Consider the following 12,376-nt stretch of genomic DNA (forward strand, 5'->3'; position numbering starts at 1 on the left):
GTGGAGCTTTATATTTTTTGTCCACCCTAGGTGTTAATACCCTGGGCTTTGCTGGCTCTTTAAAAATGTTGCCAGCATGTTATAACATACCTGATAACATTGGCAAACATTGGTATTGCTTATGTGTAGAGGAAAGAGCGTTGAATAAGAAATCCTCCTCTATGGACTCAGAGTGCATCCGAACGTTGTGGTATTTGGCTGCCCTGGAAATGACCTGATTATAGGCTGGTGTGTCTTCAGGTAGAGACGGCCTTGTGGGATACAGATCAGAGTAATTCGATGGTGATGGGTCAGAATCATACATATTGCATGGGCCCATGTTATAGGCATTGTCATCCATATAATCCCCATGTGTTGAGGCAGGAGATTGTGTGGAAAGCTGTGTGGGTGATGGTGGTGGTGGTGGTGAAGAGGGAAGAAAAAGCAAATGCGGTGGAGAAGGCTGATGCACAGTCTTTGGCTTCTCCTTTTTTTTTTTTTATATCTATACCGGTGAAGAGCCTGTTTCTAAAGTTTGCTGGAATGTTAGTTTCCTCTTTGTAATAGGAGGAGAGGCAATAATCTTCCCTGTATCCTTTTGGATCTGTTTTCTCCTTAGTTTATGGTCCGTGAGCTCAAGAATTGGTCTAATGTCTGTTTGTCTGTTTCCTGTTCTGGAGATGGAACTTGTTTGCTTCCCACCAATGAATGCTCCGAAAGCTTGGTGATAGAATGCTTTAAACAGGCCGAAAAGGTGGTTTGAGCTGTAGATGAAAGTTGTTTGGGCTCTGAGGAGGAGCTTGGATGTTTCGGCTCTGAAGAGGAGCGTGGATGTTTCGGCTCCGATGTGGTAGGTAGCCGTCTTGGTTCCAAGGTGGAATCCTCCATCTTTTGACTCGATGCCAAGACAGGCGTGGTAGTCTGTTCGGTGGAGTGAGTTTTAGCCTTTTTCGGCACCGAGTCTGAAGGTCGGTTGATGATATGTTGTTTTTGGGTCAGACCATGGCCGGCAAGCAGTAGTGGACCCAAGGCCTTTTGCGACTTTTTAATCTGTTTTTGATGGGAAGGGGCTGGTGTACTCACGTACTGCGCCGCAGGAATAATTTGGCTGTCCCCATCCGAGTGGTGGTCGGAGCCTGGGATGGAGACTGCAGTCTGTGCCTGTTCCTCACTGAAGATGCCGCTGACTTCGATGCCATCTCTAGCCGTCTTGCTCTTTAATCCCGTATAGTCTTTTTGGATCGGAAGGATTGGCACGCCTTGCAGGTCTCATCTTTGTGGTCTGGAGAGAGGCAGAGATTACATACCGAGTGCTGGTCGGTGTAGGGGGTCTTGGCATGGCACCGAGGGCAGAATCGAAATGGAGTCTGATCCAGTAGGCCCGATAAGGGCACGGGCACCCAAAAGAGTGTTTAATCGATCCTGACACTACAATCGGATCGAGTGTAGTCAGAAACACGTTCGAAAAACGATACCGATGTTGAAGGAAAAGATAGAGAAGTTCAGATAGTACCGGAGCGAGAGGGAACACGTCCGAACCCGACGGCAGAAAGAAAACAATCTAACAAAGGAGTCATTGCCCATCCGCACTATCACCGAGAGGAGGAGTCACTCGATCTTGTGACTTGAAAAAGCTTCTTTGAAGAAAAACAACTTGTAACACTCCGAGCCCAACACTTGATGGTGGAATATGCACAGCATGTGTATCTGCAGCTACACCTGCCATCTAACAAGAGCCTTCTCCATCTCATGCAGAATAGGGAGCCCCCTGTCTGGGTACACTCCGATATCATCTTGATGTATCTGAAACTCCTTCTCCCGTATGTCTTTTTTGGTTGTTTTCTTTGGGTTTTGTTCAGCGAAATGTTCTTCAAAGACTTTTTACCTTCACAGATGAGAATTTTCAGCAATGCTTCTAGACACAATGGTGGTGAAAGAAAAAAAAAAAGGAATCTGAAGCTGGCAACCATGACGGGAGCCTCTGGTGAGGGGGTATAATGTCCGAGGAAGCTGGACAGGACACACAAGGGTGGGACCATCAACGGCCAACAAAAAATATGTAGAGAGAAGAAGGACTACTGGTATATTGGAGAATTCCAGACCCAACGCTAGATGGCAGAATAATGCACATCATGTAAATTCAGAAAAGATTCACTCTGCAAAAAACACAGACTGCTTTGCAACCCACTTTAGCACATCTGGCCCCAGATTATCTCAGAGTGCAATACTACTGTGGACAACAGTAGTAAATGTCCAACATTATGCACACGCGGATGCACGCAGTATACTACATAGTAACCCTGATGACCCTCTGATCCCACAGAAACACCTCATGCTGTATGTTTATTAAAGTTTTGTGTGGGTGCTTGCTAACCTATGCAACACAAAACACAGGGGTGTTTTACCAATTATTAGCCCACCAGTGCAGGCCCAAACTGTATTGCATCATGCAAGTGGCACAGCAATGCTTAGTTAGAGTAACCACATGGGCTCAACATTTTGTGTGTTTCTCTTGCTAGTGAACCAAAAGATGTGAAATAGAACGCAGAGATGGTGGATACTTTGTGGGCGATGATAGGCCTTGGTTCGGGGTTATGCTGTGTGGTACAGACCCCACCTATTACCAATGCCTGAAAATAGCACGATACTTTTCTAAGCCAACCCACTGGATGCGGAATAATGTACAGTATGTGAATCGAGAGTAGGTTAACGCTGCAAAACATCTTTGCACTTAAGGGTGTAGTCTAAGGACATAAAGAAGGTGAGCTACTACATGGCCAGATGTTTACAGTTTCTCTCAGTGTTCTGAATAAACTCCTGCATGTGTTTTTGGAGGCACCTTTCCTCTTTGCTTCGACTCCCCTCAGCTGTGCACTTTGTAAAAGCCTGGTGCATAGATACAAGGATGCATGCGAGGCAGTCACATCTCGTACTTCTCAAGCAACATTTTCAATACACACTGGAGTGTAATGTGTGTCGTAATCCCGCAGATTGCCACCTTTTCTCAGGTCCACATGCACCATGAGTGGAGGGTGGGGGTGATCTACCCCAATGCCAAACCAGACCACACGACAAATAAAATTAAGACAAATTTAATACTTTTATTGCTACTATTCCCCTGCAGTTCACCGTAGAGAATAAAACATTGCACATGGTAATTCTTTTTGGCATCCTTTACAATTGGACAAAATGAAAAATAGAAAGAGCAGAGCATTTAAACATTCAATGAACATCTCCTCCAGAGGAGAAGCAAGGAAAGCAGCGTTCTCGCTGGGATAATGGAGGGCTTTCGCAAAGCCGGGTGCACAAACCGTACCCTGGGTGCTTGGCACTGTCCCTGGGGGACAAGAGGCTGCACAGGGATGTCAGAGAATGAGACACTGTCTCCTCTGTGACCATGACATGCAGGACTGGTGGGGAGGGACAGAGTATGCTCACCTCACCCTCCATGTCCTTCAGAGTCAGATTGTATACACAAGTCTGAACAAACCCCTGGAAGGATGACACTGTTCGTCATAGAAGGCCTTATCGAAGGAGGCCCCAGACACCACAGACTGGGCTTCTGGGTGGGTTCCATGTTCTTTTTTTCCTTGGATTTTCCCTTTGATATCCATCCAAGCTGACGCCCAATGAACATGAGGACAGATTCAGACCTGGTTAGTCGTGGGAAAGTGATGCGTTTGAGAGTGGTGTGTTTACCAGCAGCCTTACACTCAGTAAAGTAAATCTGCACCCTGTTTCTCTTGAAAACCTCACAAATTTAAAGAAATTTATGAAGGTTTTCAAAGACTTCACAAAATTGGCTCAAGTAGAGTCCCATAAATGTTCACATTATTAAACCTCCCCAGCCCCCTGAGCCCAAATATTCCTGTTGTAATGAAACAGTTTGTCTTTGCAGTGACACACAGCAGCATGGCCTGTAGTGGCAAGAGTGTCCTCTGTGTGTGGATCAATGTCCTTCCCAGGACAGCTGATTACTGATACGGAAGGCTGTGTGCCAGGCTCCCTATGCGCCTGTTAGGCTCGGGTAATGGAAAGGTAGGGGTCAGCATGCATTGGTTTATGAATTACACAAGTTCATAGCTACAGGCTGCCAGCCTCATTGACACAGTGCTGTGATAGCAAGGTAGATTTCACAAGCAGCTGCAAAAGTGAAAACCCCCTGGGCACACATGTGACATGCGTTAAACTGATAGAACTGGGAAACCATGTGGAGAGTGCACAGCTAATTAAAATGCACCATGAAGATAAAGATGATTTCTTACTGAAGAATTGAGCACAAGGGCTCATCAGCTCAGGTAGAGACACACCCCTTTGCAGACAGCAGATTGCCCAGGCCTGAGTAGTTGAGAAGTTAGAGCTTGGTGTTGAAGGCTCTAGAAGGTGGCAGGGAATTCAGGAGTCACCATCGTTGTAACTCAGAAGCTAGTGTTGGGGGTTGAACACCAGTCCAGGTGGTCACCAGGAGCCACTATCACTGTGGGACCAGAATCATTTGCATAGTTTTGAGCACAGGTTGGTCCACTTGGACACTTTTAGACCATCACATGGTATTTGAAGTGAGAAAAATGTTTTGGGAAAACAACCCAGGTAGTAGAAGGTCTGCTTTGATGGGGGAAGTCTACTCAGATACTAGGGGCCTGGTTTAGATCTCAGCGGACAGGCTACTCTGTCAAAACGGTGGTGGATATCCCGTCCGCTGAAATATAACTCCCATTATATTCTATGGGATTTATATTTTGGTGGGCACGATATCTGTCACCATTGTGACAGAGTAACCCATCCGCTGAGATATAAATCAGGTTGTAGGTCTTTTCTGATGCTGTTAAAAGTTGGAAACAAGCTTAGGGACGGTTAGCCCAGGTGCTAGAAGGCCTGCTCTGATGAGGGTAGTCTGCTCAGATGCTAGGTCTTTTCTGATGTTGTTTAAAGTTAGAAACAAGCTTAGGGAACTTTAATCCAGGTACCAGAAGGTCTGCTCTGATGGTGTTTGGAGTTAGATAATGTTTGAGGGCCGTCTACTCAGTTACTACATATGTTTCAATTATGTTTCGAGTTAGATGAAGTATGAGAGTAATCTATTCAGATACTCAAAGATCTGTTCTGGTAGTGTTTTGGGGTTGATTTACGAGGGCAGCATACTCAGTTCTAAATCTGTTCCGATGGCGTCTGGCACTAGATGAGATATGAGGGTGGTCCATTCAGACACTAGGTCTGCTCCAATGATGTTTGAAGTTAGATGAGGTACACGGGTAATCTACTCATATACTTGAAGGTATGTTCCAATGTTGTTTGGAATTAGATGAGGTTTGTGTACTCAAATACTAGAAGGTCTTTTCCAATGGTGCTTGGGTTTAGATGAGGTATGTGGATAGCCTGCTCAGGTGCTAGGAAGTCTGCTCGCATGGTGTTCGGAGTCGGATGACAGCGTAGCGTACTCTCCTCAGACAGCAGGTGGAGATTCCACATGGTGTATGGAGTTAGAGAAGAACTTCATAGTAGTCCTGAGGTCTGTATTTAGACCATCACATGGTAATCAGAGTTGGTTGACAGCTTAGACTACTCAACCCAGATACAGATGGTTGGTTCACATGGTGTGTGGAGTTACAGAAGAGAGTTATGAGAGTCTGATAGGTACCATTAGACCGTCACGTGAAATTAAGAGTAGCCAGAAGTGCCTGAACACTATGCCAAGTCACTTCTAGTGATGCCGGATATGGAAAAACTTACGGTCTAGGATTAGCTACAGGAGATCAGGTCTTCAGGGGAAGAAATTTAAAAATATTTGGAAAATGATGGGTCCAATATAGTCGAAGGAACCTTTCAGGACATGGCACCATCCCCACGAGGCAGGTTGCAGCACAAAGTCGTCAGTACACTCTGCCTGTTTCAGAGCTAGCTGCTGGCGGCTTCTTGGAGAGCCAGCTGGTGATCCTGGCTTGCTAATAAACCCATGAAACTGGCACCCACTGGCGGGTAGAGCAGGCGGTCTCCAGGGCCTTCTGCAGTGCAGTCACACTTTCCTCAACATCGTTGTTCACTATCTCAAGGTCGAAGTACTGGGCGTAGCGCCCACGGATAGCCTCCGAGTCCTTCAACAGCTGCTTCAAGGAATCCATCTGGGAAGAGGAGCAAGAGAAGTTCATGAGTTCACTTTTATGGTACATGCATTATTTGTGCAAACAAGAAAAGAGAGTCCTTTCAGTGCATATGCATCATTACTTGCACCAAAACAAACACGTGTGTGCTGACATTTCACAAGCGCGTAAGAGTGCTCAAGCTCCACGTGCCTTCTCCAGAGTAAGAATAAGCTACTTGTGTGTTACATTGATTCACCAGTGCTGGTTTTATGTGCAGAGAGATGTTAACAGAAACACATATACAGCAATTTTGGGTAAGATGTTCAAACACGAGTGATGCACTGAACCACTAATTCTTAATTTATAATATGCACACTGACTTACACTAGGCATACTTCTACTTACAAGTTTTGTTTTTACTCACATCAATAGGCGTATTTAGAAATACCTCGTAGAGACAATGAAGGTTTGATGATCCATACATTCACAGAAGTAACATGTCAAGAGAATTCAAGTTTGGGAACCGGGGAGACACAAAAGCACAGTGCTGCGACTCATAAAAAACACTAGTCATAGGCAAATGCGCGTGTTCAAATTGAAGATCAAACCTATGTCTACACAGCAATCATCCTGGCCTCAGCAGTTAACGCAGTTTGATTCAGAAAGATTGCAGGTTAGGGTTACTTACCAGTGGGAGTAGTTTTGCAACTTGAATAATTTCCTGGATTCACAGGCTGAGCATCATTCAGCCATTTAGTGCTTATGTCCTCTATAGTCCTCATTTTAAGCAAATATCCCAGAAACCTTGGCAGTCTCAGAACTCTTTACGCTCACCCTGAACCCAACAATCTCTTAGAGGTTTGCAAGCTGAATGACATCAACATAGAGACACTGAGACCACCCTTCTGAAGACAAGAGCACACTTCTTACCTCCATGGACCAGGGCCAGGTCTGTACCATGACCATCTCGGACCACGCTGCAGCCTTTAACAAGAATCACAACAATCTTGGCACAAAGAGACCTGTGGTGGAGTGGAGGAGGCAGGAACTTTCTAAAGTCACATTCACCTATTTAAACCCACTTGTCTGTGGCAAGCAACAGCACAGTTGTGCACTCCTTTCAATGCCTAGAGGTTGCTCCATGGTTACGTGTATGCCGCAGGTCCGAGAAGCCATCAGCTTGTTACAGAACGCCCAACTCATGTTCAGCGGTGGATGGACCTCAGCGGCACCTCAGGTGAACAGCATGAAGGAACAGCATCAGCATGATGATTAGCAACTTGTTTGCCCCAGTCCTCTCCTGCATGGGCTTCTTAAGGAGCGCTTGCAGAGGACCTGATGGCCAAACATGCGAGGGCAGAAAACTGTGCACCTCCTCTCATCTTACGCTGGAGAAGAGCTGATGACAGCACGCCTGGGTCGAGTGTTCCACTTACTGCCAGTCAGGCAGGAGGCGAGGGGTAGCCCCTTGTACACCAGGGAGGAAAGGATGTGCCCATGACAACTGTTAACCAGTCCTTGCACCGAGACTCAGGTTAGGGTCGCTCCTCCAGAAGAGGTATGCCCCTTCAATCGATGGCTCGTTGGCCTTCCACATGAACAGATCCATGGGACGCTGAAGCTTTGTAGGAGGCTGGACTGGCTTGTAGTGAGTACCAAGGGGTACTTGCACCTTGCACCAGGCCCAGTTATCCCTTATTAGTGTATAGGGTGTCTAGCAGCTTAGGCTGATAGATAATGGTAGCTTAGCAGAGCAGCTTAGGCTGAACTAGGAGACGTGTGAAGCTACTACAGTACCACTTAGTGTCATATGCACAATATCATAAGAAAACACAATACACAGTTATACTAAAAATAAAGGTACTTTATTTTTATGACAATATGCCAAAGTATCTTAGAGTGTACCCTCAGTGAGAGGATAGGAAATATACACAAGATATATATACACAATAGCAAAAATATGCAGTATAGTCTTAGAAAACAGTGCAAACAATGTATAGTTACAATAGGATGCAATGGGGAAACATAGGGATAGGGGCAACACAAACCATATACTCCAGAAGTGGAATGCGAACCACGAATGGACCCCAAACCTATGTGACCTTGTAGAGGGTCGCTGGGACTATTAGAAAATAGTGAGAGTTAGAAAAATAACCCTCCCCAAGACCCTGAAAAGTGAGTACAAAGTGCACTAAAGTTCCCCTAAGGACAAAAGAGTCGTGTTAGAGGAATAATGCAGGAAAGACACAAACCAGCAATGCAACAACTGTGGATTTCCAATCTAGGGTACCTGTGGAACAAGGGGACCAAGTCCAAAAGTCACAAGTAAGTCGGAGATGGGCAGATGCCCAGGAAATGCCAGCTGCGGGTGCAAAGAAGCTTCGACTGGACAGAAGAAGCTGAAGTTTCTGCAGGAACGAAAAGGGCTAGAGACTTCCCCTTTGGTGGACGGATCCCTCTCGCCTTGGAGAGTCGTGCAGAAGTGTTTTCCCGCCGGAAGGACGCCAACAAGCCTTGCTACACGCAAATCGTGCGTTTGGCGTTTTTGGACGCTGCTGGGGCCCAGGAGGGACCAGGAGGTCGCAAATTGGACCTGCAGAGAGAGGGGACGTCGAGCAAGACAAAGAGCCCTCACTGAAGCAGGTAGCACTCGGAGAAGTGCCAGAAACAGGCACTACGAGGATGCGTGAAACGGTGCTCGCCGAAGTTGCACAACGGAGTCCCACGTCGCCGGAGACCAACTTAGAAAGTCGTGCAATGCAGGTTAGAGTGCCGTGGACCCAGGCTTGGCTGTGCACGAAGGATTTCCGCCGAAAGTGCACAGGGGCCGGAGTAGCTGCAATGTCGCGGTTCCCAGCAATGCAGCCCAGCGAGGTGAGGCAAGGACTTACCTCCACCAAACTTGGGCTGAAGAGTCACTGGACTGTGGGGGTCACTTGGACAGCATCGCTGGATTCGAGGGACCTCGCTCGTCGTGCTGAGAGGAGACCCAAGGGACCGGTAATGCAGCTTTTTGGTGCCTGCGGTTGCAGGGGGAAGATTCCGTCGACCCACGGGAGATTTCTTCGGAGCTTCTGGTGCAGAGAGGAGGCAGGCTACCCCCACAGCATGCACAAGCAGGAAAACAGTCGAGAAGGCGGCAGGATCAGCGCTACAGAGTTGCAGTAGTCGTCTTTGCTACTATGTTGCAGGTTTGCAGGCTTCCAGCGCGGTCAGCGGTCGTTTCCTTATCAGAAGGTGAAGAGGGAGATGCAGAGGAACTCGGATGAGCTCTTGCATTCGTTATCTGAAGTTTCCCCAGAGACAGAGACCCTAAATAGCCAGAAAAGAGGGTTTGGCTACCTAGGAGAGAGGATAGGCTACTAACACCTGAAGGAGCCTATCAGCAGGAGTCTCTGACGTCACCTGGTGGCACTGGCCACTCAGAGCAGTCCAGTGTGCCAGCAGCACCTCTGTTTCCAAGATGGCAGAGGTCTGGAGCACACTGGAGGAGCTCTGGACACCTCCCAGGGGAGGTGCAGGTCAGGGGAGTGGTCACTCCCCTTTCCTTTGTCCAGTTTCGCGCCAGAGCAGGGGCTAAGGGGTCCCTGAACCGGTGTAGACTGGCTTATGCAGAATTGGGCACATCTGTGCCCAACAAAGCATTTCCAGAGGCTGGGGGAGGCTACTCCTCCCCTGCCTTCACACCATTTTCCAAAGGGAGAGGGTGTCACACCCTCTCTCAGAGGAAGTTCTTTGTTCTGCCATCCTGGGCCAGGCCTGGCTGGACCCCAGGAGGGCAGCTGCCTGTCTGAGGGGTTGGCAGCAGCAGCAGCTGCAGTGAAACCCCAGGAAGGGCAGTTTGGCAGTACCAGGGTCTGTGCTACAGACCACTGGGATCATGGGATTGTGCCAACTATGCCAGGATGGTATAGAGGGGGCAATTCCATGATCATAGACATGTTACATGGCCATATTCGGAGTTACCATGGTGAAGCTACATATAGGTAGTGACCTATATGTAGTGCACGCGTGTAATGGTGTCCCCGCACTCACAAAGTTCAGGGAATTGGCTCTGAACAATGTGGGGGCACCTTGGCTAGTGCCAGGGTGCCCTCACACTAAGAAACTTTGCACCCAACCTTTACCAGGTAAAGGTTAGACATATAGGTGACTTATAAGTTACTTAAGTGCAGTGTAAAATGGCTGTGAAATAACGTGGACGTTATTTCACTCAGGCTGCAGTGGCAGGCCTGTGTAAGAATTGTCAGAGCTCCCTATGGGTGGCAAAAGAAATGCTGCAGCCCATAGGGATCTCCTGGAACCCCAATACCCTGGGTACCTCAGTACCATATACTAGGGAATTATAAGGGTGTTCCAGTAAGCCAATGTAAATTGGTAAAAATGGTCACTAGCCTGTTAGTGACAATTTGGAAGTAATGAGAGAGCATAACCACTGAGGTTCTGGTTAGCAGAGCCTCAGTGAGACAGTTAGGCACCACACAGGGAACATACACATGCACACCTATGAGCACTGGGGCCCTGTGTGACAGGGTCCCAGTGACACATACATATAGGCCACAAACCTATGAGCACTGGGATCCTGACTAGCAGGATCCCAGTGACACATAACAACCATACTGAAAACATAGTGTTTTCACTATGAGCACTGAGGCCTGGCCATCAGGATCCCAGTGAGACAGTGAAAACAGAGACAAACACCCTGACATACACTCACAAACAGGCCAAAAGTGGGGGTAACAAGGCTAGAAAGAGGCTACCTTCTCACACAACCCCCCCCCAAACGAAGGACAATAAGGCTAACCTTGGCCAGTTGAGACTTTATTGTCTAAGTGGTGATAAGTAGAGAGTAGCTCTGCAATAGAATGGTTACTCCCTTTATCATCCACTATCTGGTTACTTCCCTGTGGGGATGTAAACCACCCTGTTTGAAGTTTTTTAGCTAAGCAACAATGTGAAGATGTATTTTCAGAGTTTCTATCAGTAAGTTTTAGTTTAGAGCAGTGGGAATTGTCCACTGAACCTATTTGTAGTGATGGAAATGCCAGACAGGGATGCTGTCTCAGAAAAGCCATAGCTGGGCAAAAACTTTGTCCATATGGCTGGAAGAGAGAACAGGGATGCTGTTTCTCTTGGGTTGGAACAGGGCAGGGATGCTGTCCTATGAGCTCCACACTAGGCCAGGGATGCTGTCCTAAGTGTTGTGAGGTAGTGCAGGGTTTCTGCACTAAAGTTTCTCTGGGAGGGTTGGAGGGATGCTCCATGTTAACTAAAATGGTGCTGTTTTTCTCACCAATGTTAGTTATCCCACAGAGAGGTACTTCCACCTCAGGGAGTCCAGCTTTGCCAGCTGATGATTCCCTTGGAACAGGTGCCACCCCAGGAGAGGTTTCTCCCACCACAGGAATAGTATCCTGAATGGTAGGGTGGTTAGGGGATACTGTGATACCCTTTTTACCTGTTGATGGAGAGGGATCCTGAGTTTTCAGGCCTTCTCTCCTTTGCTTTTTCATTTCACTTGAAATGAGAGGGAACAATTCCTCAGGGATGCCCAGCATGGCTGCATGGGCATAAAACTCTACATCAGCCCAACCTGAGGCCTCTAGGTCATTACCTAAGAGACAGTCTACAGGTAAGCTAGGTGATACCACCACCTGCTTAGGGCCAGTAACTCCACCCCAACTAAACTGAATTATAGCTAAGGGAAGAAACTTAGTGGAGTTATGGACATCAATAATCTTATACTGTTGTCCAATGATGTGTTGTTCAGGAGGCACTAGGTTTTCAGTCACCAAAGTGAAACTGGCACCTGTGTCCCTGTAGGCCAAGGCCTCAACACCATTTATTGAAACTGTCTGCCTGTACTTATCCATTGTAAGGGGACAAGCAGCCAGTGTGGCAAGGCCAATGCCACTAGGTGTGACAGAAACTGTCTTGGGACTGATTACATCAGTTTCCACTATGGACCCATAAGTGAACCCAACTACACCCTTTGCTTGACTGTTGCCAGCAGTCCCACCACTAGTACCACTACTGCTAGGGGCACTAGAGCTTGATGTATTAGTGGTGGTAGGCTCAGGGGGTTTACCTGGACAGGACTTATCCCCTGGCCTATGGCCTCTATTTTTACACACAAAGCACCAAGGCTTTTTAATGTGTGCAGGTTGGGAAGAAGAGGAAGAATTAGTTTTATCCCCACCCTCTGAAGAGTGTTTAAGATTTGAAGTGGGATCTTTGGTTTTACCCTTATCCCCATGCTTATCTTGAGATTTTTCACCATCTTTCTTCTTATTGCCATCTTTGTCACCCCCTGTATG

The 12,376-nt window shown here is 47.3% G+C and overlaps 1 protein-coding gene across 5 annotated transcripts in view; it reads right to left on the reverse strand.

The window, feature by feature from the left end:
- Positions 1-3,060: 3,060 nt before the first annotated feature.
- The window catches only part of MPP1 (MAGUK p55 scaffold protein 1), a 135,335-nt gene continuing 126,019 nt past the window's right edge, over positions 3,061-12,376 (reverse strand). For all 5 annotated transcript variants that reach the window (XM_069212144.1, XM_069212145.1, XM_069212147.1 and 2 more), the window contains exon 12: positions 3,061-6,098. In XM_069212144.1, coding sequence (XP_069068245.1) covers positions 5,922-6,098 — 177 coding nt within the window. In that variant the 3' untranslated portion in view covers positions 3,061-5,921. The remainder of the gene's footprint in view (positions 6,099-12,376) is intronic.

This window comes from Pleurodeles waltl, chromosome 10 (genome assembly GCF_031143425.1).
Source record: "Pleurodeles waltl isolate 20211129_DDA chromosome 10, aPleWal1.hap1.20221129, whole genome shotgun sequence".
In the NCBI taxonomy this organism is placed as follows: Eukaryota; Metazoa; Chordata; class Amphibia; order Caudata; family Salamandridae; genus Pleurodeles; species Pleurodeles waltl.